We start from the raw sequence: 27174 nt of genomic DNA, 5'->3' as shown, positions 1-27174 counted from the left end.
AATGATCCATAGTTGTGGTGATGAATTCTGAAAGGTTGGCATGTGGCAACTCTGCTTGGTACAGGGGAGTGCCATGTGCCAGCCTTTCATGGAGCAAAGACCGGAGGGCACTTGTCCAAAGATTGAGTAGTCAGAAGGCAAGGCAAAGGGATCTCAAAATGGCCGCTTGTCTCACAGAAGAAGGATCTCTTCACCTGAGTGGGGCCTCCTCCACCACTCCATAGCCATGAAGCTCAGTAATTGACCTTAGAACAGCAGTTATCTTTCAACCTGAAGGGTTGAATCCAAGGAGGTGACTGCCCAAGCACAGTGGAGCTTTTCTTCTCTCCTCCTCCTACAGGGTACCCTTCTCCACCATCCCAAATCTGCCTTAGAGGGTTGCGGGGAGACACCATAGTAGATTTGGAGTGGAGAGGCAGTGTGAGGGTTCAGGAAGAGAGGAAGGAAAAGGTTCATTGTGTGCATAAGTTGTTCAAGTTGTTCTACTCATGCAGGGATGGAGTTGGACACAAACTACTTCACAGGGTTGTTGTGAAGATAAAATGTGTGAGATGCTTGTAGAAGGAAGGACCATGAATTTAGCAGTGAGGCACTCGCAGGAAGAGCAGGGTTTAATTCACGCATCCCCAAACTGTAGCCCTCCAGATGTTTTGGCCTACAACTCCCATGATCCCTAGCTAACAGGACCAGTGGTCAGGGATGATGGGAATTGTAGTCCAAAACATCTGGAGGGCCGAAGTTTGGGGGGATGCCTGGTTTAAATGCTGTAAAGCTTAGAAATGTTACCAGTTACAAAGAATATTAAATAAATGAACTGGAATTCTGAGAATATTTGTAGTGTTCTTACAGAATCTTGGACTGCAAGACGGTGACTCGATGGAGCAGTAGTATGACCTGGTTAAGGCTGTGCTTACAGCTTTGCAGCTAAGGGAAATAAAACGAAATAAAAATAAAAATCTACATACATTACACATCACTCAGAAAACAGAACACTGATTATTATTTTCAGGATACTTTTCACCAATATACTTTACATGAGCGTGTATTCCAAAACATCTGGAGGGCACCAGGTTGGGAAAACTAGCTTTACTCGCACATTGCACATACAAACACTTGATTCTTTAAGCACAAACTGAGCCCTTAAGCTGACACGAAGAGAAATATCTGAAGGGGAAAATTGTTGAGTTCATAACCCGAAAATGATGGAGTCATAGAACTTTTTAAAAAGACTCAAACTTTCCACTATGATAAAACCAGAAGCTAGTATAAATATAAGCTGGTTTTGACATCCATTGTTCAGTGTTCATATTTTTCTATATGAGAGAACAGTGGTTAATTCAGAGCTTGTGGGATTTTAAAGGGGGGGATGACATAAATCAATCCCCCCTATATCAATCAGTGGTTTGTGAAAATCTAAGAGGATAAATAAACCATGCAAACCGTGCAAGTCGAATGAACGGCAGTTAAAACAACACCGTAGTCATAAACAGTAAACAAAACATAGTAACCGATTGAAACACAAGAGATTGTTGTATCGCAGGAGTGTAAATTATTAGCTTAATAATCATTTCAATGGCAGGCATCACAAAGGCAAAATTAGGCCAACAGTTCCCCCTGTGGCAACTGGGTAGTACTGTACTTCAAAACAGAGAAGCAACTGACCCAAAGGAAGCCAAAAGAGAGATGCGCTGAAATCTCTGTGAGAGAATACTTCATAGAGAAGCATCCAGTTAGCTAACATGCTGTTTCCTCAGTAGGATAGTTTTTTTTCTTTTACAGTGGTACCTCGGGTTACAAACACTTCGGGTTACAGACTCTGCTAACCCAGAAGAACTTCACCTCAGGGTGAGAACAGAAAGAACTTCACCTCAGGGTGAGAACAGAAATCGCGAGGCGGTGGCGCGGCAGCAGGAGGAGGCCCCATTAGCTAGAGTGGTACCTCAGGTTAAGAACAGTTTCAGGTTAAGAACGGACCTCCGGAACGAATTAAGTGTATAACCATAGGTACCACTGTAATGGCATACATAATATGCACTGGACCGGCACCAAATATTCACCCATTTGTTTGTTTTTTGAAGCAAAAGCTAACAATTGTGGGCAGGGTCTCCCCCAAGACAGATCCAGTGTTTGCCCCCTTTTAATGTTGTTTTTCTCTAGCTTCTTCTTCTTCCTGGGTTAATGTTATAATTGAGCCTATCCAACAAAAAATCAAGGAAAGAGTGAATGATGGTGTCACAGCACACTGCGGTCAGTTGGCTCTGATTGCGTCAAGCTACATTTTCAAGCTACATAGTCTTCTGGTGCCATTTCATTCAGTATGTGATCCTTGATTGGGTATTGGTGCATATTGAGCCCTGTCCGTGTACCACTTATTGCCTGGGACAAAAGAAGAAGTTGAAAGTGTAAGGCAATAGGATAACATCCATCCTCTTGGTGTAGACAATGTCTTTGTCTTTGCCCATCAGTATTTTTAACTGGTGGACAACTGATGGGCAGGAATGCATGGATTCTGAATGAAAGCAAGTAGAATAAGCGGAAATAATTCATCCCCCTTTATGTTGAAGCTAAGACTACTGGCAAAACATTATGGAAGTTCCGGGAAATCGTCACCTGATTTTACCACTGTAAAGCCACAGACCGCTTAGGTCATTTGAGACTTCGCTGATGCCCCACTCGAGACAAGTCCCATCAAGCAAAGCCGCCCTTACGACTGCAACTATCCATATGCCAAATTCAGCAGCGAGGGCACATCAAAAGGCACTTTCCCTACCCAGGCTGATTCAGCAGAATTCAGCCCTAAACATGCCTGTTTGGGCTGGCTTTGAGGTTTAATGGCCAGGTTTAAGCAGGTGTGGGGCAATTTTAATTAGTTTTTGTATATATTATTTTCTGTTTTAATGGGTACCTCTTTGCTGATTTTATTCCATTGTTCCATGAAATGTTGCGACTTGCCCTTGGCCCGCATGATGGGGCGAGTTAGATGCTTTTAAGCATTTGTTCTGGGTTCATGTATGCAGGAGCTGAATGGCGTCGTTTGAGTTCTCCAGCTTTGTCACGGTGACTCTACTGAAGCCAAAAATCAACGGAAAGAGTCTTACAAAGGCCTGTGGTTGCCACTTCCTTGTTCCCTATATTGCAAGAATATAGGAGCCATATAGCATGATTTCCTGGGGAGAGCCAAGGTAACACAAGTACATCCTCCATCCTCTAGTGCTGGCATAGCTCTTCCTAGGTACTCCCATCATTCCATAGCTTTTCAGTCACAGATGGTGTGTGTTTTTTTTCTATTTCCCTAGAATTTAATGCATACACGGTTCCCCCCTCCAGCTTATCCTCACAACAACTCTATGAGGCAGGTTAGGTGAAAAGAGAGTGACTGGCCCAATGTCATCCAATGAGCTTCAAAGCTTATGAGGATTTGAACCCAAGTCAGCCCAAACTTACCACGCTGGCTTTCCCGCAGCTTCTGGTGCACTTATACAATGCATTCCAAGGCAAGCCATGGCTGAGTGGTGATTTCTTGCATGTATACACCCAACATTATATTCAATGCACATTGAGATCTTGCTTTTTCTACCTAGTCCCCACACACTCTGGACCCATTGCATATCTATGCCCCTGAAAAGAGCCATTTCACAAACAAGTGGCATTCTGAAAATGAAATCTCAATGCAGATTGATTCTCCGTTACCTCCCATTGCGTCCATATGAAAATAGATGGAGGTGTTCCCAGCAATAGGGAGTGTATCCACATCTGCCCAGTGATGCTACAACTGGGCATACTGTATACCAAGATCACAATCACCAATTTTTTCTTCATTTACCTGTGTGGGGAAGAAAAGTTGTGGACAATCTGGTTAGAGTTTTCAAATGCATATCAAGTAATCACACCCACCCTTGTTGTTGGCAGGATGCAGAACCAATCGGGATTGATAGCAACATGTTATGGAAGAGTGGGCTCAAATCCATATTGAAGAAAGTGGCTTCTCTGTGCTACAAATGGTAAGTGTGCACCCGCCGTCTTTTGTTCGCTGTTGCTTTTTGGATTCATGGGTGGTGGAGACCATCTGCCCAGAGGAAGTCACACCAGAAAGAGAAACAAATAATCTTCTTATTGCATAAGAATGCTTTCACCAATCTCAGAGATAATGTCTCCTCAGCTGTGCTCGTAAATGAAGTGCAAATGCTGCCCTACTTTGCAAAGCATTTCAGACCCTCCCTTTTTTGTTTACACAGAAAGGGAGGTGCCTTGACAATATTTTGAGGAATTAATCCCTTGTTTACTGGATCACTCTTCCATGAGTTATCCATCCCATGTAATTATGCATCTAAGAGTCATTTGAGTCTGCCTTGGTGTTAATAAGCATTAAAGTCTCCCCAAGGGTCCCCAATTGGTTTTAATTTCTTATATGCTGTACAGCTGCCTTCTCAAACAGTATTGTGATCCATTGTGTTTCTAGCTACTGCCATCGGTTTTCTTTTTCCTACTTTAATATGAATGCTGGGCTATTTCATGGATCAATTCTTTACTTCAAATGGACTAAAGGGATTCTGAGTTATACTGGATTCACATATACCGTATTTTCACCTCAAGGTCGACCTGAATCCTACTATCATCCTCATGGGCCCTAATTTACCTGTATCTTAAGTACATTGTTTGCTATCGTGTTTTATATGTTCAGAAGCTCTTAGATGTGAATATGTTTAGCAAGGCATGCAAACTACTGGCAAAAATGTGGAGAGCACACATTTAACCTGCTCCCGGTCGATGAAGATATGGAACTCTATACAAATAAATAAGAGCACACACCTTTAAAAGGATATGGAGTTGGGAAAGGTTCAGAAAAGGGCAACCAAAAAGATCAAGCGGTTAAAGCCACACCCCTGTGAGAAAAAGTCGCAGCGTTTGCGACAATTTTTGTTTAGAGAGCAGGCGACTAAGTGGTGACATGATAGACATTTATAAAATTAAGCATGGCATTGAGAAATTGGATAGAGCAGAGCAGGAGAAAACAAACTTGTTCCCTCTTCTGCGTAACAACCCTTGAGATATTTGAAGATGGCTATCATATCTCTTCTCAATAAAAAAATTCCTTCAGTAGCACCTTAAAGACCAACTAAGTTTATATTTTGGTATGAGCTTTCGTGTGCATGCACACTTCTTCAGATACACGAAGAAAAGCTCATACCAAAATATAAACTTAGTTGGTCTTTAAGGTGCTACTGAAGGAATTTTTTTATTTTGCTTCGACTCAGACCAACACGGCTACCTACCTGTAACTATATCTCTTCTCAGTCTCCTCTGTTCCAGGCTAAATAAACGCAGTTCCTTCAACCACTCCTCATAAGGCTTGGCTTCCAGACTTTTAATCATCTTGGTTGCTCTCCTCCGCACATGCTCCAGCTTGTCAACATCCTTCTTAAATGGTGGTGCCCAGAATTAAACACAGTATTCCACGTATGGTCTGACCAATTTTTATTTTATATATATATATATATTATGCTATCATTTAATCAGGTCCTTTACAGATAGGGTGATTTAAGCCTCACCCAACTCAGTCCTTCACGATTCATTGTTCATTATTGAATGCAACAGGCTTTACCTTTTTGTAAGCATGCTTAGGATTGCAGAATAAATCAGCAATATTACAGAGTCATAACTCAAAGCGTACAATAAAGCAACACATGAGCAAGAAACCGGAAAAAAATCAGGGTTAACTACTTAGGGATTATGGGCCATGTACTGGAAATTTGACTTGGAAGAAGAAATGTGTTTGAAAAATGTGAACAAAAAGATAATCTTATCCACCAATTTTCGAGTGGTGGGGGCGGGGAGGGCAGGAGAGAGAATCAGTTCACATGATTAACTGTCATAAGCACAGTACATACCATTAGACGTGCCAAAGACCAACTTGAAAGGTTTCTAAATGTTTCAAGCTGTGCAAGCATGCGTTTCGTCAAAAAGGCAGAACTGCTTACCGTGATCACAGGCGAAAACCTTAGCTAAACTGAGGGCAGGCAATTTTTGTAAATCGTTATGCTGTGATTATTAGCTATTGAAATAAATGGTTTTGAATGTTTATTAGCTTTAGAATTATTCTTCCCTTCTCATCTCTCTCCGGCGGGTGACTAGCAAGGATGATCTGTGTAGCTGCGGGGATTTTGCTTCCCTCCAGTCATTGCACAGCTGTGATCCAAGCAGCAAGAGGGACAAATAAATGGTTCCTGCTAATCTAATCATGATTTTTAAAGAGTTGATAAAGCCTTTTAAAGTTTTGCATTGCTATATTATAATATATTGTTAATATGTTACGGATCACTGTTTTACTACTCTCACCTACATCCCTCTCTTTGCAAAATATGCATGCAAACCGTTCAAAACCAATTATGTCCACCCACCTACACAACAGAAACCTGCTTATGCAGTGTTGCTTCTGAATAATAGAATCAGAGAATTGTAGAGGTGGAAGGGACCCCAAGCATCATCTAGTCTCACCCTGGCAATGCAGGAATTGGCTAAAGAATCCCTAACAGATGGTCATCCAACCTCTGTTTAAAAACTTCCCATGAGCAAGAGCACACCCATTTTTGAGGTGGTTTCTGGTTTCTCTTCTTCTTCTACTTGAATCAAAATCTGCTCCAGAGTATCCCTGACCCTCCAGATACTTGCTCCTGATGCGCTGGATCTCATCCATAGTACATAATTTAAATAACAACAACCTCAGATATGCAGATGAAACAACCTTGATGGCAGAAAGTGAGGATGAATTAAAGAACCTTTTAATGAGGGTGAAAGAGGAGAGCGCAAAGCATGGTCTGAAGCTCAACATCAAAAAACTAAGATCATGGCCACTGGTCCCATCATCTCCTGGCAAATAGAAGGGGAAGAAATGGAGCCAGTGAGATATTTTACTTTCTTGGGCTCCTTGATTACTGCAGATGGTGACAGCAGTCATGAAATTAAAAGACCCCTGCTTCTTGGGAGAAAAGCAATGACAAACCTAGACAGCATCTTAAAAGCAGAGACATCACCTTGCCTACAAAGGTCCGTATAGTTAAAGCTATGGTTTTCCCAGCAGTGATGTATGGAAGTGAGAGCTGGACCATAAAGAAGGCTGAACACCAAAGAATTGATGCTTTTGAATTATGGTGCTGGAGGAGACTCTTGAGAGTCCCATGGACTGCAAGAAGATCAAACCTATCCATTCTTAAGGAAATCAGCCCTGAGTGCTCACTGGAAGGACAGATTGTGAAGCTGGGGCTCCAATACTTTGGCCACCTCATGAGAAAAGAAGAATCCTTGGAAAAGACTCTGATGTTGGGAAAGATGGAGGGCACTAGGAGAAGGGGATGACAGAGGACGAGATGGTTGGACAGTGTTCTCGAAGCTACAAACATGAGTTTGACCAAACTGCGGGAGGCAGTGCAAGACAGGAGTGCCTGGCGTGCTATGGTCCATGGGGTCACGAAGAGTCGGACACGACTAAACGACTAAACAACAACAACAACAAATGAATCAAAACGAAGACACCATAATTGCTGCTGTTGCTTTGAAGTGTAACGAGAAGCAATGGAGAAGATTGCCATTCTGGAGCGGGACTACCGATTTCACCTTCCTCAGACGACCAAATGGGACTAAAACTTTGGACAACGACATTTTCAACCAATTTAAAAAATATTATTCCAGTTGATATTCTCCAGCCATGCTGCATTTCACTCAGATTACTGCCTACCTAAACAAAGCAGGGGTGAAACAAGTATCAGAAGATCATAGAGTTAACTTAAATAGTGCTTTCTCTACGGAAGAGTTATAGAAAGCAATTGAGAAATGAAAACAAGGAAAATCTTGCTATATGGGAGCCTTCTATGAAAAAATGTAAAGAAGACACAACCCCTTTGTTTCACAATTTATTCAACGCAGTAATGTCAGCAGGACGCAACCCCTCCTTTTGAAAGGAATACTGGTATTGAGGGGAGGGAATGGACAAAGTTGGTGGACAAATAGGATCATAATGACCAATTTCACTCAAAAACATAGATGCAAAATTATTGTCAAAGAAATTGGCCATTGGACCCACGGTCAGTCTTGTCTGCTCAATCCACCAGTCTGTCTTCACATGCAGGGGAAATACCTAATTCAATGAGGGTTTGAGACCCATTGGCTACCCTCCCCTGGTTTAGCCAGCCAGTTGAAGCAATAACTGCAATAATGTCAAGACTTGATCAATCCATTACTAAGCTAATGCCTAATTTTTGAAGAATACAAATCACTTGCAGGTCTCCAAATTACTTCGAATGCATCAGAGGTTCTCTGACTAAACATGGTGCCAACAACACAACAGATCATTCAGAAGGACTGTGGACTAAAGATCTTTCATAGAGCACTGAAATGCAATAGAATGGTCAATTCTCAATTCCCTTAATCACACACCATTACTAAAGGATTTATTTTTTTAATAATACTTTCTCCTGAAGAAAATTAAACATGTGATGTCTGTGGAGCCATAAAGATGATGGCACTACCCAAACACTCTTTTTTATTTCAGATCATCCTAATTCAAATCCCAGACACTAGATTTTAAAAGTAGCAAGAAATTGTACAGGGAGAAGTGGGGGAAGGCCAAGACTAAGGAATAATATATGGATCAGAGCTTTAAGCAGTTTGGAAAATTGGGCTTCCTGTGTCAGCAGGACTTGGTTGGGCTTGCTGACCTTTGAGGTAACTACTGCACTGCATTTTCCAATTCAAGCCCCTGCTTCACACAATCACATGTGCAGCAAACTTTCAGGGACAAGGACTAGGGATGCTTAGTCCTTGGTTGATATGGCAGATGACAGAAAATGCAGCTGTTTCCTACCTAGGCTCACTCATTATATTGTCTCTTCCTGTACACCTGGCTTTTGTCCGTTTTCATTTTTTTTAAATAATAAAAAAATCAGAAGCCTGAAATGTTTATTGCAACAGGACCAAAATTGTGGGCAATGTCCATGTAAGAGAGGCTTGCTCTCTGGTTAAATTGCCGAATGAACGAATAAACACTGTCAGCGTGCTTGTAACTGAAAGCAAATCAATTAAAGCCAAATGTCGACCAAATCACAGCAAATCACAGCCCAATAAGGGGCAAAGAAAATGAAATGAAATTCACAACCTGTATGTGTGTCTATAGATATAGTGATATATAGAGAGATATGTACAAAGGCAGGGTACTGTTTATATATTATTTTAATAAGGGCAATGTTTTTTCTTCACACACACACACACACCGCCCAATAAAATTGGGCGATTCATCCGGCGTGTAAAGCACAACAAAGGCAAAGAGCGGTCAAGGTTCAATGCACATACCAGGTTCCGATTATGTAAACCTTTCACATGCCATTATTGTGCTTGACTAGCGATGGGCTACCCTCCCTTTGACCTTCTATTTCCTGGCTGTCCTAAGCGGGCAGGAGAGCTTGCCTTACCCTTCACACGCACAGCCCAAGATGCCTTTCTGTTATCTGATTGTTTCTTTCACCATAAATTGTAGCTGCTCCTTTTTTCTGACTGCTCCCTTCTCCTCTCTCCCCGCCTCTATCATCACGACGACGTTTTGACTTTGGATGTGGGCGTGAGCACAAAAGGAATAATCGAGGTCATGCCCCTGGCGTTCAAAAGTGTTGCCTCTCCCTCACCGACTGCCAACCCCGGTGCGTCCTCCATCTCCTCCTCCTGCTGATAATATTCCTCCCATGGCTACATGCTTCCCAGATGTTTTCTTATCATGCTACCGAATCATACTGTTACGAGTCGCTTTTCTGAGCAGATGTTCTCAGGCATACTATTTTGGGGGGGGGGTGTTTTTCCGCAAAAGCCACGCGGCTTTTTAGCATTGGTTCTCTCCAACGAGAGATTCCCAGTTGAAAAGAACAAATCTTCTTGAAATATACTCGGAGTCGAGAGTGAATTTCATGCTCTTTATTCAGCAAAAGGAGAAGAGAAGAATGGCTCTTTCCCCCCAAAGTCTGCTTATATACATTATGTACACAATGGGCCGTACGTGATTGGCTACTTCAGGGCTACACCTGTAGGCCAATCAAGTTGCGGATTCACTTCTGCCAGCAGCCTGATTGGCTGCTCCTGCAGGCCAATCAGGTTGCTGATTCACTTCCACCTGGAGCTGGATTGGGTGGCTCCTGTGGACCAATCAGACAGCTGCATTCTGGGTTCTATTGTTCTAGGATTCAGCTCAGTAAATAACACTTCTTTCAGTGTTTCAATCCAGAGGAAGAGCAGGAAGGGATGAAGCAACTAGGAAGTGCTTACCTACAAGAGGATTGGGAATCCAATCCACACAGCCAATCAAAAGGCAGGACAACCTGCCTGAAAGACAAGCTGTGCTGCTTGATTGGCTAATACCAAGGGGGCATTATGAATAGGGAAGGGAAAATCCATCAATTCCAGTTCTCCGGATTCTTCATTTTTCTAATCTTAATTTAAGTCTTAAATCTTAAATTTTTGTATGCATTTTTGACTACTATATACATTTTTTGCCAGCAATTCTCCCTAATATAATGCATTTTAACATATTATGTTTCCTAATAAAAGCAGTTATATCTTTGTATACATGACTTGGCTGGAGGACTGCATTGCACAACTCAGAATAGTGCTCATTTTGCTTTCAGTATTGTTTCAAAAAGTGAGAATATGGTTAAGTTTATAGTTTATCTTTAAATGCAAACTAAATTGAATTTCTTTCCTGTCCCTAATTGTCAGACCCCCTCAGGAAAACATGTAGGAAATGAACCTGCAGGCAGCATGAAGAGGCAGGGCCCAACACTCTGTGGAGTTTTTACTGGGAAACTATGGCTTCTTCAACATCTGAGCCTCAGTGGCATGGTTTCATGTCACTCTTATTCTTCACCCTCCAATAACGAACCTGCAGAGTCTTGATTTCCTGGGATGCATAATAATCCAATCCAGGCACAACTATGGATGCAGAATCAGGTGACTCAGGTGGCACATATTTGAATCAGGTGACTTAGGTCTGGTGCAGCTGTCAGGGATGCAGGGTTCACCAGTGTGGACTTCCCTTCTTAAATGAATACAGTGGTGCCTCGCTTAACGAACGCCCTGCTTAACGAAATTTCCGCTTAACGAAAGGATTTTTCGAGCGGAGGTTGCCTCGCTAGATGAATTCGTTTTATGAAAAATTCGTCTAGCGAATCGCGGTTTCTCATAGGAATGCATTGAAATTCAATTAATGCATTCCTATGGGCAAAAAAAAAAATTTAAAAAAAATTCAATGCATTCCTATGGGATTTGCTAGACGAATTTTTCGTTATAAGAAAAGACCCGTGGAACGAATTAAATTTGTCTAGCGAGGCACCACTGTAATTGAATTACCGTAGATGAGAATGTTCAAGTCCTGGGGAATGCTTATCTGAGCAGGGATTTCTTATAAGAGCCAGGGACATGCCAATACTGATGGGGCCTCTCATATTTCAGAAGGGGGGGCATTCTGATGTCATTGATGCAACCAGTTTAAAAGCCCACTTCTTGGTCACCACAAACAGATAATCCTCAGGGTCTACACTCACTGTTGCAAAACTAACTGGGTTCCATTGGCTGATCTTAATGCCCTTACTGGGCTGGAGCAGAGTTTTTCAGGCAACCACAGAGAAGTATATCCGTAACTCCAACATCAGAGAAAGAACCAGATTGAAACAAGGATGCCTGAAAGATCACCTAACTCTGAAGTAAGGACATTCTTCAGATACCACCTTAGGAACTGGACCTTTAGTGTGGTGGCACCAACCCTTAGAAATCCCTCCCTGGTAAATATTGGACAGGTGCCGTCTCTGTTGGATTTTTGGGAGCCTATTGAAGACCCTCCTCTTCCAACAAGCTTTTCAAGTAAAGATCTTTCCCTGTCTGCCTGTTTTGTAATTTTTAGATGTTTTACTGCTTGTGTATTAGCCAGTCTGGGCTCCTTTAAGAGGAAAGGCAGGGTCTACACCAGGCATCCCCAAACTTCGGCCCTCCAGATGTTTTGGACTACAATTCCCATCTTCCCCGACCACTGGTCCTGTTAGCTAGGGATCATGGGAGTTGTAGGCCAAAACATCTGGAGGGCTACAGTTTGGGGATGCCTGGTCTACACTCACTTAGCAACAACATGGAATGTGACAGCAGTGGATGGTGGAAGCATAGGTCACAAAATTAACTGAAAATGCCTGGCCAGCTTCCAAGCTTAGTGCAGAATATCCCGTGAGGGAGTAAGTGGAATAATGTAGTTGACTCAGAATTGATGTGGAGACTACTTCCTGTTAACTGTGGGAAAGGTTCAAAAAAGGGGGACATACTGAAGAAACTCTTCCGAGAGCATCTCACAGTTGAAATCCTTCTCAGCTCAGTCTAAACAGGGAAAGGAGCAACATACGCCATTGTGGTTCAGTAAGGAATGAGATGCAAAGGGTTTTCAACAAGCTTAATACAATTTTAAAATGTGTGTCTATTTGTACACCAGACAGCACCCGGTTGGGGAAGGCCAGTGGAGGAGAAACCTTCAGAAATCATTTCTTCCTGCTGGTGGAGCAAAACCATCCACTCAAGAGATTCTGTGTAAAAATAAGCAGACATTAAGTGAAAGGATCAAATGAAAGGAACAAACAGGATTACCAAATGCTGAGCTGCAAAACTATTTCGGGGCAACAATGAGCACTCTGTAAGAGGCCTGCACGTTGAGCAGAAGGCAAAATAGAATAGTGGCCTCCTGTAAACATGAGAAAATAAGAAACAGAGGAAGAGGGAAATAAAGAACCTTCATGTACCTCTTAATCCTTCCCATATGCTACATACACAAAATGACAACGCTTGTACTTTGCTTGAATTAATCTGGAATGAAAACTATGCCTGAGACCAGACACGTTAGCTCAGGCTAGAAGCCCCAGCTCACCCATATGTGCATTCACGGACAGTGACTTAGTCTTTAACCACATAGCTCCTAAAGTGTGTTGCGAGTTGGAGGGGTAGGGGTAGGCTGTATGCCCAAGTCCCTTTTAATGGCTGGATCCAGCAAGGGTTCAATTGCTGGAATAGCCAGGCTGCCTTCCTAATAATGGTCCAAGTATGGGTCATTATGGTAACAACAAGTAGCTCTGTGCCAGAGGACAAAGGGGTGGGACTCCCCTCCCTCAACTGGCTGGTAGTTAGAACAAAAGCCCAAGTTGAGTTGTTTGTATGTGAGCTAGAAGTTAGAAGCCAGCTGCAGGCTAAAGCTTGTGAGAGAGAAACAGGCTTGCTTTCTGCTGCAATCCAAGACTGTGGCTATGAGAGAAGCAAAACCGCCATTGTTTTTTAATTTTTATTTATTTATTTATTTTATTTATTAATAAATTATTGATTGATTGATTAAATTTGTATAGCGCCCTTCATCCAAAGATCTCAGGGCGGTTCACAGCATAAAAATACAAGATAAAACCTCAAATTCCATAATAAAAACAAGAACAAAACAAATCTATAAACCCGTGCCCCTCCAAATACACACTTAACAAGGATATAAGATGTTAATCAGCCACAGGCCTGGTTGAAGAGGAACATTTTCGCCTGGCACCTAAAGGTGTATAATGAAGGTGCCAAGTGAGCCTTCCTAGGGAGAGCACTCCACAAATAGGGAGCCACTGCAGAAAAGGCCCATTCTCATGTTGGCATCCTCTCGGGGTGGGGCACACAAAGAAGGGCACCTGATGGTGTTTGCAGTGTCTGGGTAGGTTCATATGGGGAGAGGCAGTCCTTAAGGTATTGTGGTCCTGAACCGCTTAAGGCTTTACAGGTCAAAACCAGCACTGTGCTGAAAGGATAATAGACAGTCGGACATTCCTTGGTGCCACCACAAAGAAGGCCCTTGACCACAACACCACTAGAGGTATCTCCCCCTGGTAAACTGATACCAGGAGAGGCATTCCTTTAAGTTTTTAAATCCCAATCTGTTTATGTAAAGAGCCCCTCCAGCCTGGTTTTGCAACATGTCATTGATGCAATAGTGCTGGATTCGTATGGACCTATCCCCACACCATTCTACTTTATTACGATAGTTGTTCTGTGTTGCTTTTCCAATCTTATCACATTGTTGCTGCCTGGAAGGGCACTCTGTAGCACAACAGAAGGCAAAACAAATCAAACAAACCAAACCGGAACATTTCTGGTATGAAAAGATGCCAGATTTCAGCAGGACGTTATGGGACGTTTACCAGTTGGAAAACAAGCAGTAATGTCTGCCCCTAAACTCGTTGCAAGCCCAAATGATATTGAAAGCAGGAAGGCTTATAACTGCACTGATACCACCAGGAGCACAGTCATGAATGCACATTAAAAAGGATGTCTGGAGGGGCCCTAAATTTATGGAAGATGAGAAAGCAGCAGCACTCAGTTCCACAGGTAACAGAGCTGGTATAGCATGGGGTCAAACAAGTGGGAAGAAAACAGGGACAGGGGCTGGTTTACACCACAGGCAATGGAACTTGTTTGTTGGTTTGAGAATCCCTCCAATGCCCCATTCCTACCATTTTCCTTCTTTAAAAAACAGAAATCATATCACTCGAATTATTGCAGAAGTGGGAGAAATATTCTAATATGGGGAAATGACTTGTTAATAGACATTCTGGTGTCTAATCCTCAGACTGCCCGTTTCAAAGGATCTCAAAGTAAAAGTCAATGGACCTTATTCCAAAATAACCACATTAAAACATGGCCTTTGAGACTCCAGTTCGATTTATGAAAGTTACAAAAGGTTCCCCCCCCTTCTAACTAGAGTTACTATATCAGCATTAATTTATTTATTTAAAAATAAGACTTCTTGAGGAGTTTCCCTAGGTCCAAATAGGTTAACAAAAGCGTGAGAAAAGCGTTTCAAAGACAAGTGTTGTTGTTTTTCCCTATGGCCGCTTGTTGGTGAATGGATGCTGCCTTAGTTTCTGGAACAAAAGGATGGAATGTGAGAAGTCTCCAGACAAGCCATTGAAAACGTATTGTATGATTTCTCTTGAGTTATGGAGCTTTGTTTATATTCCCTTTCCCATATACTATGACTCACAGGAAATCACACACACACACACACACACACACACACACACACACCCCTCCACAGTGGCTCCAACCCAGTTCTGTGGGCAGCTAGTTGCACATTATAGCTCCTGGCCCTAGCTCTCCTTCAGATTGACCTGTCACCATCTTATAGGACTGAAAAGGGAAGGTGGAATTGACTTAGCAGGACTTTCTTTACTTGAGCCCAATTTCCCCTTTGGGGCTGCTGCCGGGTCTTGTGTGAAAGACCTTCAGACTGCAACTCCCCACTCATGCAGTTCTGTGCATATTTACATGGAATCCTACAAACACCAGCATTTAAGTCTCATTGGATGTGACGGAAATTGGAATCCAGTCAATAACATGTGAACGGGGATAGGCTTTTCATCCCTGCTTTGGATGAAGAGCACATTTTTAATGAGGCTTTCTAGGCACACCACGTTAGTCAAGTGTGAGTAAGGTGGCAATAACCCCATATTGGCAGTAATGCTTCTGAATACTAGTTGCTGTTAACCTCAGGAGAGGGTTCTTGTCATAACTGCCAAGTCTCCCGTTTTTCACGGAAAACCCCCAGATTTTAATCCGTTTCCCGCTGTTATCCCGAATAGAAAAAAAAATCCCTATTTCCTACCTGCCAGGGAGGCTCCTTCTGTCAACTCCTGGCTTTGGGCAAACCACCATCTTTCAGCCTGCAGTACCTGACAGGTAACCTTATGTATGGTGCACTGCATGTCTTGAGAGGTGTATATAAAAGTGATTTGGTGCACATAACTCAGTTGCGTTTCACCACTGAAAAGGGCATGTGGAGTATTCCTTGGCAGAAGGAACGTCATTCCTCATGCGCAGCTAATGTATCTTCTCTCCCCCTTTCGACAATCCTTTTGTTCCTGTAATGAGCAAGTTGCCGCACACGTCCTTTTTTACCTTCTCAAAACGCCACCTTTTCAGTGTTCCTCGCACGGTGCGGACAGATGCTGCCACACAAAAATAAGTGTCTTGCAATGGAAATGTGAACAAGATACTGCTTTGCCCATATGAAATGCCGTAAATTTGGGCCAAAGTAAACTTGTCAGAATTACGCCTCTGTAGTTCACACCAGGGAGTGGTGCTACACAGCTGGGGAGCTGAGCTAATAAGTGATGAAAAACAAAACAGGGGGGGGGGGGAGGTTATTATGGCAGCACATAAACTGGGGGAGGGGAATACATCCCCACCCCACTTTAGACAAATAAATGGCGAAATGTGGAAGCCATAAACATGAGCTCCCAGAAGTATAAAAATGGGAGCAGGGAGGGGCTGGACAAGTGCTTACCTCACATGTGTTTTCTGAACTAATCCACATATGAAGGCGATTAAAATGCCTTCAACAAATTGCAGTGATTCTTAAAGTGAGCACCGGGCCTCCCTAAGGACGTATGGTTAGTTGCCAAGGAAGGTGTGAGCAAAATGTAGAGAATACAGGCAGAAAGCAGGAGGGAGAAATGTGGACAGGATCAGGCTGCATGACATGCAAAAACACCCGCGGAGCAAGATTGCAAGCCCATGAGCATTTGAGTCCTAGTGAGTTTGATGCAGTGCTGGTGAAGTCAAAATGCCCTCTGGGCCTCTCCTTGCCCCACCATTGTGGGTCTCTTCAAAAGCTTACTAGAGAACAGCTGTGGGGAGAGAGTGACTGTGGGGACCGGGGGTGAGCGGCCCAGCACCGAGAAGACCAACAGTGGGCAAAATGGCTGTAGCAGCAGCTGCCACCATCTTCAGAAAGGAACGTATATTTCGGCTGAACAGTAGGTGACATACCTGATGTTAAGAGAAGCCTAGCAAGATAACAAATTTCTTAGTATGTTAATGGACTCTCCATCACTTCAAACCAGGTCTTCAAACTGAGCCTAGACAGCTGTTTGATGGGTTCCCTGCTGTGAGAAGGGAACGCAGGAAGCTGTCTTAATCTGAATCTGACCATCTAGCTCAGTACTGTCTACACTGACTGGCAGCAGCAGGTTTTCAGGCAGAGGTCTCTTGCAGGTCTACCTGCAGACATCAAGGATTGTATCTGGGATTGTCTGCATGCTAAGCAGTTGCCCTATCACTGAGCTATGACCCTTCCCTTCTAGAGGGTTAGAAGACTACTAGCCCATTGGTATTCAGCTACTGGGCCATGGCCTGATCTAAGGTGGGTTGCAGCAGCAGCAGCAGCAGCAGCAGCAGCAGCACAACAGAAATAGATGGTAACGAATTAATGAATTCCCAAATGTCAGGCAGGTTCCAGGTTGGAAAAGGTTAGAGACTACCGGACTGGACTGTTTCCTGCTCGGCAGGGGGAAGGACTGGATGGCCCTTGTGGTCTCTTCCAACTCTATGATTCTATGGTCCTACAAGGCAGCTTCCAATACTGTGCCCCTTATGATTAAGTGAAATTCAACCAAATACTTTCTTACTGCCTATTATCTTACTGCATATTATCAACCCACATTACAACTGCCTTTTTGCTAATGAAAGCAAACATCTCCAGAAGGTTGCAATCCTATGTCGAGTCCCTTGGGATACGCCCCGTTGATGTCAATGGGAAATATTGATGTTAAGTATGAGACTGCACTGTTAAAAAGAAGAAGGAAAAAGCAACTCTCCCCTGCAGTTCCCCTCGTCTTCTTCTAACGTTGCAATACCACGCGGAGTTAGGCGCATTTCAATCCACGGCTTGCAATATAGCTTCCAGCACCTCTAACCCAGCGCTGGACGGAGCTGCGCAGCCTACCCGCATTCGCTTTTCTTCCCAGCCGCCTCCCCCAGAGCGGCAGCCGCGCCTGCGCTTTTTCGCAAAGGGCTTCCTCCTCCAATAGAAGCGCGCGGACTTTCCCTGCGACGCGCCGGCGCTGTGCGCCTTGGCCGCCCCTTTTCTCCGGAGGGTTGGGACAGCCATGGCGGCTCCGGCGGCGCTGCAGAGGAGCGTGGTGGCCCCCGCGGGGAGACACACGGCTTCTGTCGTCTTCCTCCACGGCTCAGGTGGATGAGTCCGACCGCAGAGCGGTCTGCAGGGGGCGCCACCGCGGAAGCCTCTCCAAGCTTCGTCAATAAGGGGGTGGGCTGGTTGCGGTGCCATTTCACAGCAAAGGCGCACGGAAAGGGTTGATAGGGAGAAGAGAGTTGGGTGTTTTATATATACTGGCTTTTGTTCCTTCTTTGTGCAAGATATCATGAAGTTGTAGAGTTTGAAGGGTCCCCCGAGGGTCATCTAGTCCAACCCTCTGCAGTGCAGGAATCTCAAAAAGCATCTATGACAGATGGTCATCCAACCTTTGCTTTAAAAAAAAAACCTCCCACCAGCTCCCAAGAGAGTGTCCACTGCTCTTCTTGAAAAGAAAGGTTTCAGAAGTTCAAGCCAGCCTGAAAGGTGGTCTCAATCCTGGATGAATTGGCAGAGATGGGGATGCCCTCGGGTGGCACATTGCTGGATGAAAGTTGTGCCTAGCCCTATGGTCAACGTTGCAGCATGAATTCAAAGCACATCCGGTGCACATTTAAAGCACGTGACTTCCCCCAGGGGATCCTGGGGATGGCCGTTTCCCCCTCACAGCTAAAATTCCCAGCACCCTAAGCAAGCTATGGTTCCCAGGGTTCTTTGGGGGGGGGAATCACATGCTTTAAATGAGCACTGGATGTGCTTCAAGTGCATGGTGTAGACCATTACCTGTCATTTTACATCTGGGTGGTGATCTTTTAAACTAGGGCTTGGGAAATTGACCATTCTGGTGTTATTGGAATCAGTCACCCATCAGTCCCAGCCAGCATAGCCAATAGCTAGGAGTGACAGGAGCAGTAGTCCCAGCAATATCTGCAGAGCACCCATTCTTTGTGTATTGGCTGTTTTGGATGAGTGTGAAAGGAGAATTTTATCAGTGGAAGGTTTATTCAGCTATATAGAAGAAGCTGCAGTGATATTTTTTGCATATTCTATACACAGAGCAGATTCACCCATACGTGTCATGTTCAGTTTTACTTCTGGCTTTGCTCTTACAAGCCACTGCAGGCATGGGAATGGTTATGGCTGCACTTGCATAAACAGCTTTAATTCACATTAAATATCCCCCATACGCGCACATGATGATATACCAAATTATATGGAAATAGGAACTGCTTTTGTGAACATGCCCCCGAACAGCAGTGTTTCAGACCTTGGGGATATGTTTGAATTTCTACAGCTGGCATTCCTTTTCCCATTGTAGCTGCTGTGTTGAACCTGGCAGCATAAGCCCCTATTGGACAGTGACTGTGACTTTGCTAGTGGCAACTTGTGCAGTACCGCCTCTGGTAGATATGGGGAACTGTGTTGCAGTTTGATTTTACATTGTATATTTAGTTTGTCAGAAGCTAGAAAGTGTTTGGGCAGCCTTTTCTTTAAAAAGGAAAATGTCAGCAAAGGAGCTCCTTACTCCTGCAGTGTGCCTTGTCACCTGTGAATCTTTGCAATCATACAGCCACTTATCTGGGTGTAAGACCTGTTAAACTCGGTGGGACTTACAGTGGTACCTCGACTTACGAATGACTCGACAACTGAATTTTTCGACTTACGAATGGAGCAAATGGCCGCACACGGAAACCGCGGCGGTTTTATATAGGGTTTTTCCGACTTACGAATTTTTAGATGGGGTTGCTTTGACTTACAAATTTTTCCATTTCCAATGCATTCCTATGGGAAACCGCGTTTCCAGTGGCGTTTTTCGACTTACGAATTTTTTGACCTACGAAGGTGCCTTCGGAACGGATTAAATTAGTGAGTCGAGGCACCACTGTACTTTTATGATTTCTACTGTCTGTCTTTTGGAGTGACAAAGGTTTTCCTTCAAGCAAGTTGCCCTTTTGACACCTGTTTAGAGGAAAGACTGCAGTTTTGTGATAGAGCGCATGCCTTGCAAGTAAAAAGCCCTGGGTTCAGTTCCTCCCAACTCTAGGTAGGGTTGGGGCAGACCCTTCTGTGAAACTGTGAACAGCCGCTGCCAGTCAATATACACTGTTCTAGACAGAAAATTGGTTGGATCTGGTATATGGGTGTGCATTGCAGTTCAGTTTAGTACTTCTGGAAGTTAGCATCTAAGGGCACTGCCAGACTACCTGTTTATTGAGCATCCTGATTTGTTTGCAGGGAGATTAGATGACGTTGACTTTCAAATGATCATTCGAACTTGTTTGTTTACGAAGAGATTGCACAACATTGTATTAAAATGTTATCCCACACTTTCCGCCGCATTTTCCTGCGACTTCCTTATTGCAAACCTAAAGCTACAGTAAAAACAATAGTTCTGTTGGGGAAGCAGGTTTGTTGCGCAAGAGCTACAAATGGCCTTAAATTGCACAACCAGAATTTGACAGTATATAATTGAATCCTACTCAAAATTAGTGATGATCTGGAAGCGCATTTAGGGGGACAGGTCAAATTGACATTCTTCCTGTGGCCTGGCATCTCGCTCCATGTTGATATCCACTTCCTAGCTGCAACAGTGCCAAAAGCAGTTGCACCTTAGAAGTGCCTGCATTCAGCGTTTCCATTGCCTTTCAGCGTGCACTGATTTCTAAGTTGCTTTTGGGGACAGACGGTATGTGTGGACAGCACGTGCTCCGCCTCAGAGTACTTTAGCGCCTGCGAAACTTTCATCACCCTAGGGCTACCTTGTTTACCTGACCACAGGCATGCTGAGATTGTTATTCCTCGGCAGGTGCTATCCTCTTCCAGCCCTTTCATTTGTAGTGTTTGCATAGGTGAACTAGATCAAAGGCTTTTAGATGTGGTTTTAAATAAACTTTTATTTTATTTTTTTACAAAAAAAAGTGCGAAAGGGGTTATAGCACTCTAAAGTTGTTTAAAATGTTTTTACTACCTGAGTGTAAACTTGTGTTTATAAGGGATCGTTTTTCATGGAAATCGGGGGGGGGGGGGCTGTAGTTGCGAGTACGAGGCCCAGAGACAACATCTGTTGCTCAAGTGAAAATTTATACAGAGTATGAACTCTGAGCCCCTTGTCTCATACCCCCTTGCTGTGTAGATTTCAGGATATTGCAACTGAGGGGGAAAGAGGACCAAAGGATGGGATGGCACAGTATCAGGCCATGAGTCACTGCCAGAAGCATTATACCTCTGAATGCCAATTTCTGGGTATCCCAAGTGAGGAATCAGAACCATTGAGGACAGTGAAGTCCTGTGTGAGTGCCTGGAGGTGGTTGGAGAATAGAAGGTGGCTAACAGATTGAGGTTGAATCCTGACAAGACAGAAATACTGTTCTTGGTCCTCAATGGGGTAACTGTGCCCCTGAAGGACCAGGTGCACAGCCTGGGAGTCATTTTGGACTCACAGCTGTCCATGGAAGCGCAGGTAAATTCTGTATCCAGGGCAGCTGTTTATCAGCTCCATCTGGTACGCAGGCTGAGACCCTACCTGCCTGCGGACTGTCTCGCCAGAGTGGTGCATGCTCTAGTTATCTCTCGCTTGGACTACTGCAATGCGCTCTATGTGGGGCTACCTTTGAAGGTGACCCGGAAACTACAATTAATCCAGAATGCGGCAACTAGACTGGTGACTGGGAGTAGCCGCCGAGACCACATAACACCGGTCTTGAAAGACCTGCATTGGCTCCCAGTACGTTTCCGAGCACAATTCAAAGTGTTGGTGCTGTCCTTTAAAGCCCTAAACGGCCTCGATCCAGTATTCCTGAAGGAGCGTCTCCACCTCCATCGCTCTGCCCGGACACTGAGGTCCAGTGCCAAGGGCCTTCTGGCGGTTCCCTTGCTGCGAGAAGCCAAGTTACAGGGAACCAGGCAGAGGGCCTTCTCGGTTGTGGCACCCGCCCTGTCCATGGAAGCGCAGGTAAATTCTGTGTCCAGGACAGCTGTCTACCAGCTCCATTTGGTACACAGGCTGAGACCCTACCTGCCTGTGGACTGTCTCGCCAGAGTGGTGTATGCTCTAGTTATCTCCTGCTTGGACTACTGCAGGGGTTACCTTTGAAGGTGCTACCTTTGAAGGTGACTCGGAAACTGCAATTTCATACCATATAACACTGGTCCTGAAACAGCTAGGTACAATGGCTCCCAGTATGTTTCCAAGCACAATTCAAAGTGTTGGTGCTGACCTTTAAAGCCCTCCACAGCTTTGGCCCCGTATATGTGAAGAAGCGTCTCCACCCCCATCATTCAGCCCGGACACTGAGGTCCAGCTCCGAGGGCCTTCTGGATGTTCCCTCACTGCAAGAAGTGAGGTTACAGGGAACCAGGCAGAGGGCCTTCTCGGTAGTGGCACCTGCCCTGTGGAACACCCTCCCATCAGGTCAATAAGCAACTATCTTACTTTTAGAAGACCTCTGAAGGCAGCCCTGTTTAGGGAATGTGTAATATAGCATTATATATTAATGTGTAATGCTATATTGTGTTTTTAATATTTGGTTGGGAGCCGCCCAGAGTGGCTGGGGAAACCCAGCCAGATGGGTGGGGTATAACTAAATTATTATTATTATTATTATTATTAGGCATCAGAAGAAGATTGGACAGATTCATGGAGGTAGGAAAGAGCTGACAGTGGGTACTAGCCATGATGGCTGTGCTCTGCTTCCATAGACAGAAGCAGTCATGCTGATTACCGTTTGCTGGACTCTTGGAGGGGAGACTGCTCTTGTGCCTGGGTCCTGCTTGCCAATTTCTCACAAGCATCTAATAAAAAAATATCATTATCTGGTTTGCCCCTGTGAGAGCAGGATGCAATGGGAGTAGATGGTCCATTGGCCTAGACTCCTCTTGTTATGAAAAGTTCCTACAAGAAGTTCAAATACACAAACTTGTTAAGCTTTCTGACTTGCCTTCCTTTCCCTTAACAATATTTTCCTCCAATATACTCATATGTAATTGATAATTGTTATTCATAAAAGAGGAGCTTTGGTTTCACCAGTTTGCAAAATTGGGAGACAAAAGCCATCCAACTATCACAAAACCAGATGTGCTCACCTGGGAATCTGTTTGGGGTAATCTTTGGATAATGTGATCCTGGCTTATTTTCATGGTTTGTTAACTGATGTTAAGGCAGTGTTCCCTGCTTTAGTTATCTGGCTTAATACAAGCCAGGCTCTTTGCACAAAAACTGATCTATAACAAAAGAATTGGGAAGGGCACTGGGGGAGGAGTCTCAGCTCCATAGCGTATGGAGCCGGGAATGATCACCTGAACTTGGTCACTGAGTGGTTAGTTATCCTGAAATCCAATAAGGCTGAGCACATTTGTCCAGATGACGTTCTGTTTTTCTCTTGGATAATGCAATTCTATATCTGTGTATTACGAAGAACAGGCCTGGCCTTTGGCATTGTGTAGATATCTAAAGTAGCCTTTATCTTTCTGTATTTCTTAGGTGATACCGGCCAAGGATTAAGAGACTGGATCAAAGGGGTTTTGAGTCACGATTTGTCTTTCCAGCATATAAAAGTCATTTATCCAACAGCTCCTGCCAGGTATTTCTTTAATGCATTTTCATACTAGCCTTCCTTTATTCCCTTCTTTAAAAACTGTTTGTTGTTAAGGTTGTAACTATATGACATAAAAGTTTGCAGATATGTCCTAAGTTGAATTTGCAAAACTACTTTTCTCCAGATATGTTGTGACATTCACATTTACCCCCAGTGTGATGGCAAGTTGTAAGATGTATACTAACGGATTGAGGTTGATGACAAGACAGAAGTACTGTTTTGGGGGGACAGGTGGCGGGCAGGTGTGGAGGACTCCCTGGTCCTGAATGGGGTAACTGTGCCCCTGAAGGACCAGGTGCGCAGCCTGGGAGTCATTTTGGACTCACAGCTGTCCATGGAGGTGCAGGTCAATTCTGTGTCCAGGGCAGCGGTTTGCCAGCTCCATCTGGTACGCAGGCTGAGACCCTACCTGCCCGCGGACTGTCTCGCCAGAGTGGTGCATTCTCTAGTTATCTCCCACTTGGACTACTGCAATGCGCTGTATGTGGGGCTACCTTTGAAGGTGACCCAGAAACTGCAATTAATCCAGAATGTGGCAGCTAGACTGGTGACTGGGGAGTGGCCGCTGGGACCACATAACACCGGTCCTGAAAGATCTACACTGGCTCCCAGTACGTTTCCGAGCACAATTCAAAGTGTTGGTACTGACCTTTAAAGCCCTAAACGGCCTTGATCCTGTATACCTGAAGGAGCGTCTCCACCCCCACTGAGGTCCAGCACCAAGGGCCTTCTGGTGGTTCCCTCATTGCGAGAAGTGAGGTTACAGGGAACCAGACAGAGGGCCTTCTCGGTAGTGGCACCCACCCTGTGGAACACCCTCCCAGCAGATGTCAAGGCAAGCAACTATTTTACTTTTAGAAGACAACTGAAGGCGGCCCTGTTTAGGGAAGTTTTTAATGTTTGATGCTGTACTGTTTTTAATAATTCGGTTGGAAGCCACCCAGAGTGGCTGGGGAAACCCAGCCAGATGGGCGGGGTATAAATAATATATTATTATTATTATTATTATTATTATTATTATTATTATTATTATTATTTGATGACAGAGGTAGGCTTTGACTTCTGATAATTAACCACTTAAAGGAGGAGGGCAGAACACTCTACCTCTGCTCTTCATTATGTACTGGGGTTCTCCATGAATTATCCCTCGGTATGAATAGCAATACAGGTTCCCTAGTTAATTGATAAATCCAGCATCCTCCATCTGAAAACAATCTTAGTGTCAAAGCCTCCAGAGAGCATTTATGCAAGTGCTTTTTGAAGTGGAACAATAAAGCTTTTTATTCTTAAAAACAAACAAACATTAGAGCAATTATTTCACGATTTTGCAGTACATGTAATTGTGACGCCCGCCCCCCCCACATGTGCACATGTGTATACTACCCCCTAGAAAAAAATAAAAATTAATACTCAATTTCTATATTTGTTTTTTTAATAAATGGCTCTTGTTAGGATCTTTGGCTTCAGCGCTCTCACAATTTCAACCCCATTCACATTTCCTGAGTTACCTGCAGTGAGCCTGACACCACTGTTTCCCAGAGATAAGAGGAAGCCTTTCTAAAGCCGCTGTCCTTCCTTCCTTCCTTCCTTCCTTCCTTCCTTCCTTCTCTCTCTCTCTCTCTCTTTGGGCTTTAATGTACTGCTGTTATTGAGACCTTTATTAATGATGCTGAGGAAGGCAAGTCCAATCAGGGTGAATGGCAGAAATAGCTAATGTAGCATAACACTCTGTGCAGTGTTGGCTCTCGAAAGCTGTTTTTTTTTTTTTTGATCCACTAATTAATTAATCTGAATTACTGGAATTAACCTGATTCAGTCTCCCTGGTGCCAGCTGTGCAGCCCTAAGATTTGCTGTGCCACTAAGTCAATGATTAGCATACAGAGCATGCCAATTGCAGCACAGGCATCAATTTGTGGGTGGGAATATTTTAGGTTTTGTGATGCCATGTTGCCAGGTCTGTGTGAAAAGTAGGCAGAGCCTTCTTTTTTCCTTCTTTTTTAAGCAGTGCAACCACAGCTCCCTTTCAGCGACAAGGCCAGCATGGCAGAGTTTGCCTGGAAAACTCATCAACCGATATGATAAACATCTGGGGGGAATACTTTTAAGTATAGGCTGTCTTCCCACAGTCAGAATTCGGTGTAAATCTGTGATTCCCAAACTGTGCTATGACAGGCAGACTTTTGGGCTGCAACAGGAACTGTAAGGTCCCTTGAAACATTAACAGAGAGTCTTGTGGCCCCAAAGGACTAACAGATTGAAAATGGCATACACCAGGCATCCCCAAACTTCGGCCCTCCAGATGTTTTGGACTACAATTCCCATCATCCCTGACCACTGGTCCTGTTAGCTAGGGATCATGGGAGTTGTAGGCCAAAACATCTGGAGGGCCGCAGTTTGGGGATGCCTGGCATACACTTTTACGGACTAACTACTTCAGGCTTCCCCAAACTAAGGCCCGGGGGGCCCAGATCCGGCCCACAAGGCTCTTTTATGCGGCCCCTGGCGACCCCTGCCGCCGCCCACTCTTAACTGCGCGGCACGGCACAGCTACCTACTTCCGGGTCTCCAGAGCATCAGAAATAGCTTGTGCGCATGCGGAAGCATTGTTTCCGACGCACTTCTGGGCCGGAGGAGGCCCAAGCACATGCGCACAAGCTACTTCTGGTGTCCCGGTGACCTGGAAGTGCACCGGAAATCGCGTGGGCGCACACATATGGGCACGTGCTCCCACATGCTCTGGCCCGCAGCGCAATCGATGCTGGCAGCACCGGCCCTCAACAGCGGAAGTTGGGGAAACACTGGACTACTTCATCAGATGCATGAGGTCTTACCGTGTGGGTGGGTGGGTGGGTGTGTTTTGTGTGTTATACACACTTAAGAGCCTGCTGAACCAGGCCAGCATCCCATCTAGTTCTCACAATGGCCAATCAGATCCCACAGAGACCACCAAGAGGCCAACCACATACACACACACACACACACCATAGTATAAATAGTGGCATCAGAAGGAAAGCAAGAGAAGTACAGCTGTTAACATTCACAAAAAGCCGGCACTTGGTAACACAGGGATTCTAGCATGGGTAAGCCAGTTAAAACATGTGTTGGGTCCATTGAGCTGATTCAGGCCACAAGGGATAGCATTGAAGGAGCCGCAAGACTCATGGGGTCTTTTCCATTCCTTCCTTCCATGCAAGCAAGCAATCCAGCTGGAACAACTTCCCCCTGCCCATGTACTGTTCTCAGGGATCTCCTGTCGCTGGGTCCAAGGACATAGTGCGTTAGCCAGTGCTTACATCTGACATGAGGAAGTGTGCCCCCTCCCCCAATTGCCCGTGACCCACCCCTGGGATTGCTGGCTGCGGCTGATGGGAATTGATAGTCGATAACAACTTAAAGGGGAGCCTCCCTCCCTCTGGTTTGCATGCAGGAGGTAAATTTAAGGGATGTGTTTTTCGAAAGCAGAGTTCTAGAAGGTTCATAGTTGTGGCCAAACGATACTTTTGCAAACGCTGGCAAACTTACCGGCTGGGAATTACGGTTTGCATTTGCATGAGTCATCGAATTAAGGGAGATGTAGAAATAACAACTGCATCAACTTTCAGTGGTTAAATATAACT

The 27174-nt window shown here is 44.5% G+C and overlaps 1 protein-coding gene across 1 annotated transcript in view; it reads left to right on the top strand.

Annotated features, from left to right (window-relative positions):
- The first annotated feature begins 17930 nt into the window (after window positions 1-17930).
- Window positions 17931-27174, top strand: part of LYPLAL1 (lysophospholipase like 1) — a 29946-nt gene continuing 20702 nt past the window's right edge. Inside the window, exons 1-2 of the mRNA XM_035111358.2 lie at window positions 17931-18060; window positions 23442-23541. Coding sequence (XP_034967249.2) covers window positions 17976-18060; window positions 23442-23541 — 185 coding nt within the window. The 5' untranslated portion in view covers window positions 17931-17975. The remainder of the gene's footprint in view (window positions 18061-23441; window positions 23542-27174) is intronic.

The sequence above is a fragment of the Zootoca vivipara genome, chromosome 3, assembly GCF_963506605.1.
Source record: "Zootoca vivipara chromosome 3, rZooViv1.1, whole genome shotgun sequence".
In the NCBI taxonomy this organism is placed as follows: Eukaryota; Metazoa; Chordata; class Lepidosauria; order Squamata; family Lacertidae; genus Zootoca; species Zootoca vivipara.
Note: the sequence above shows the minus strand (reverse complement) of the source record. Positions and strands in the feature narration are given on the sequence as shown.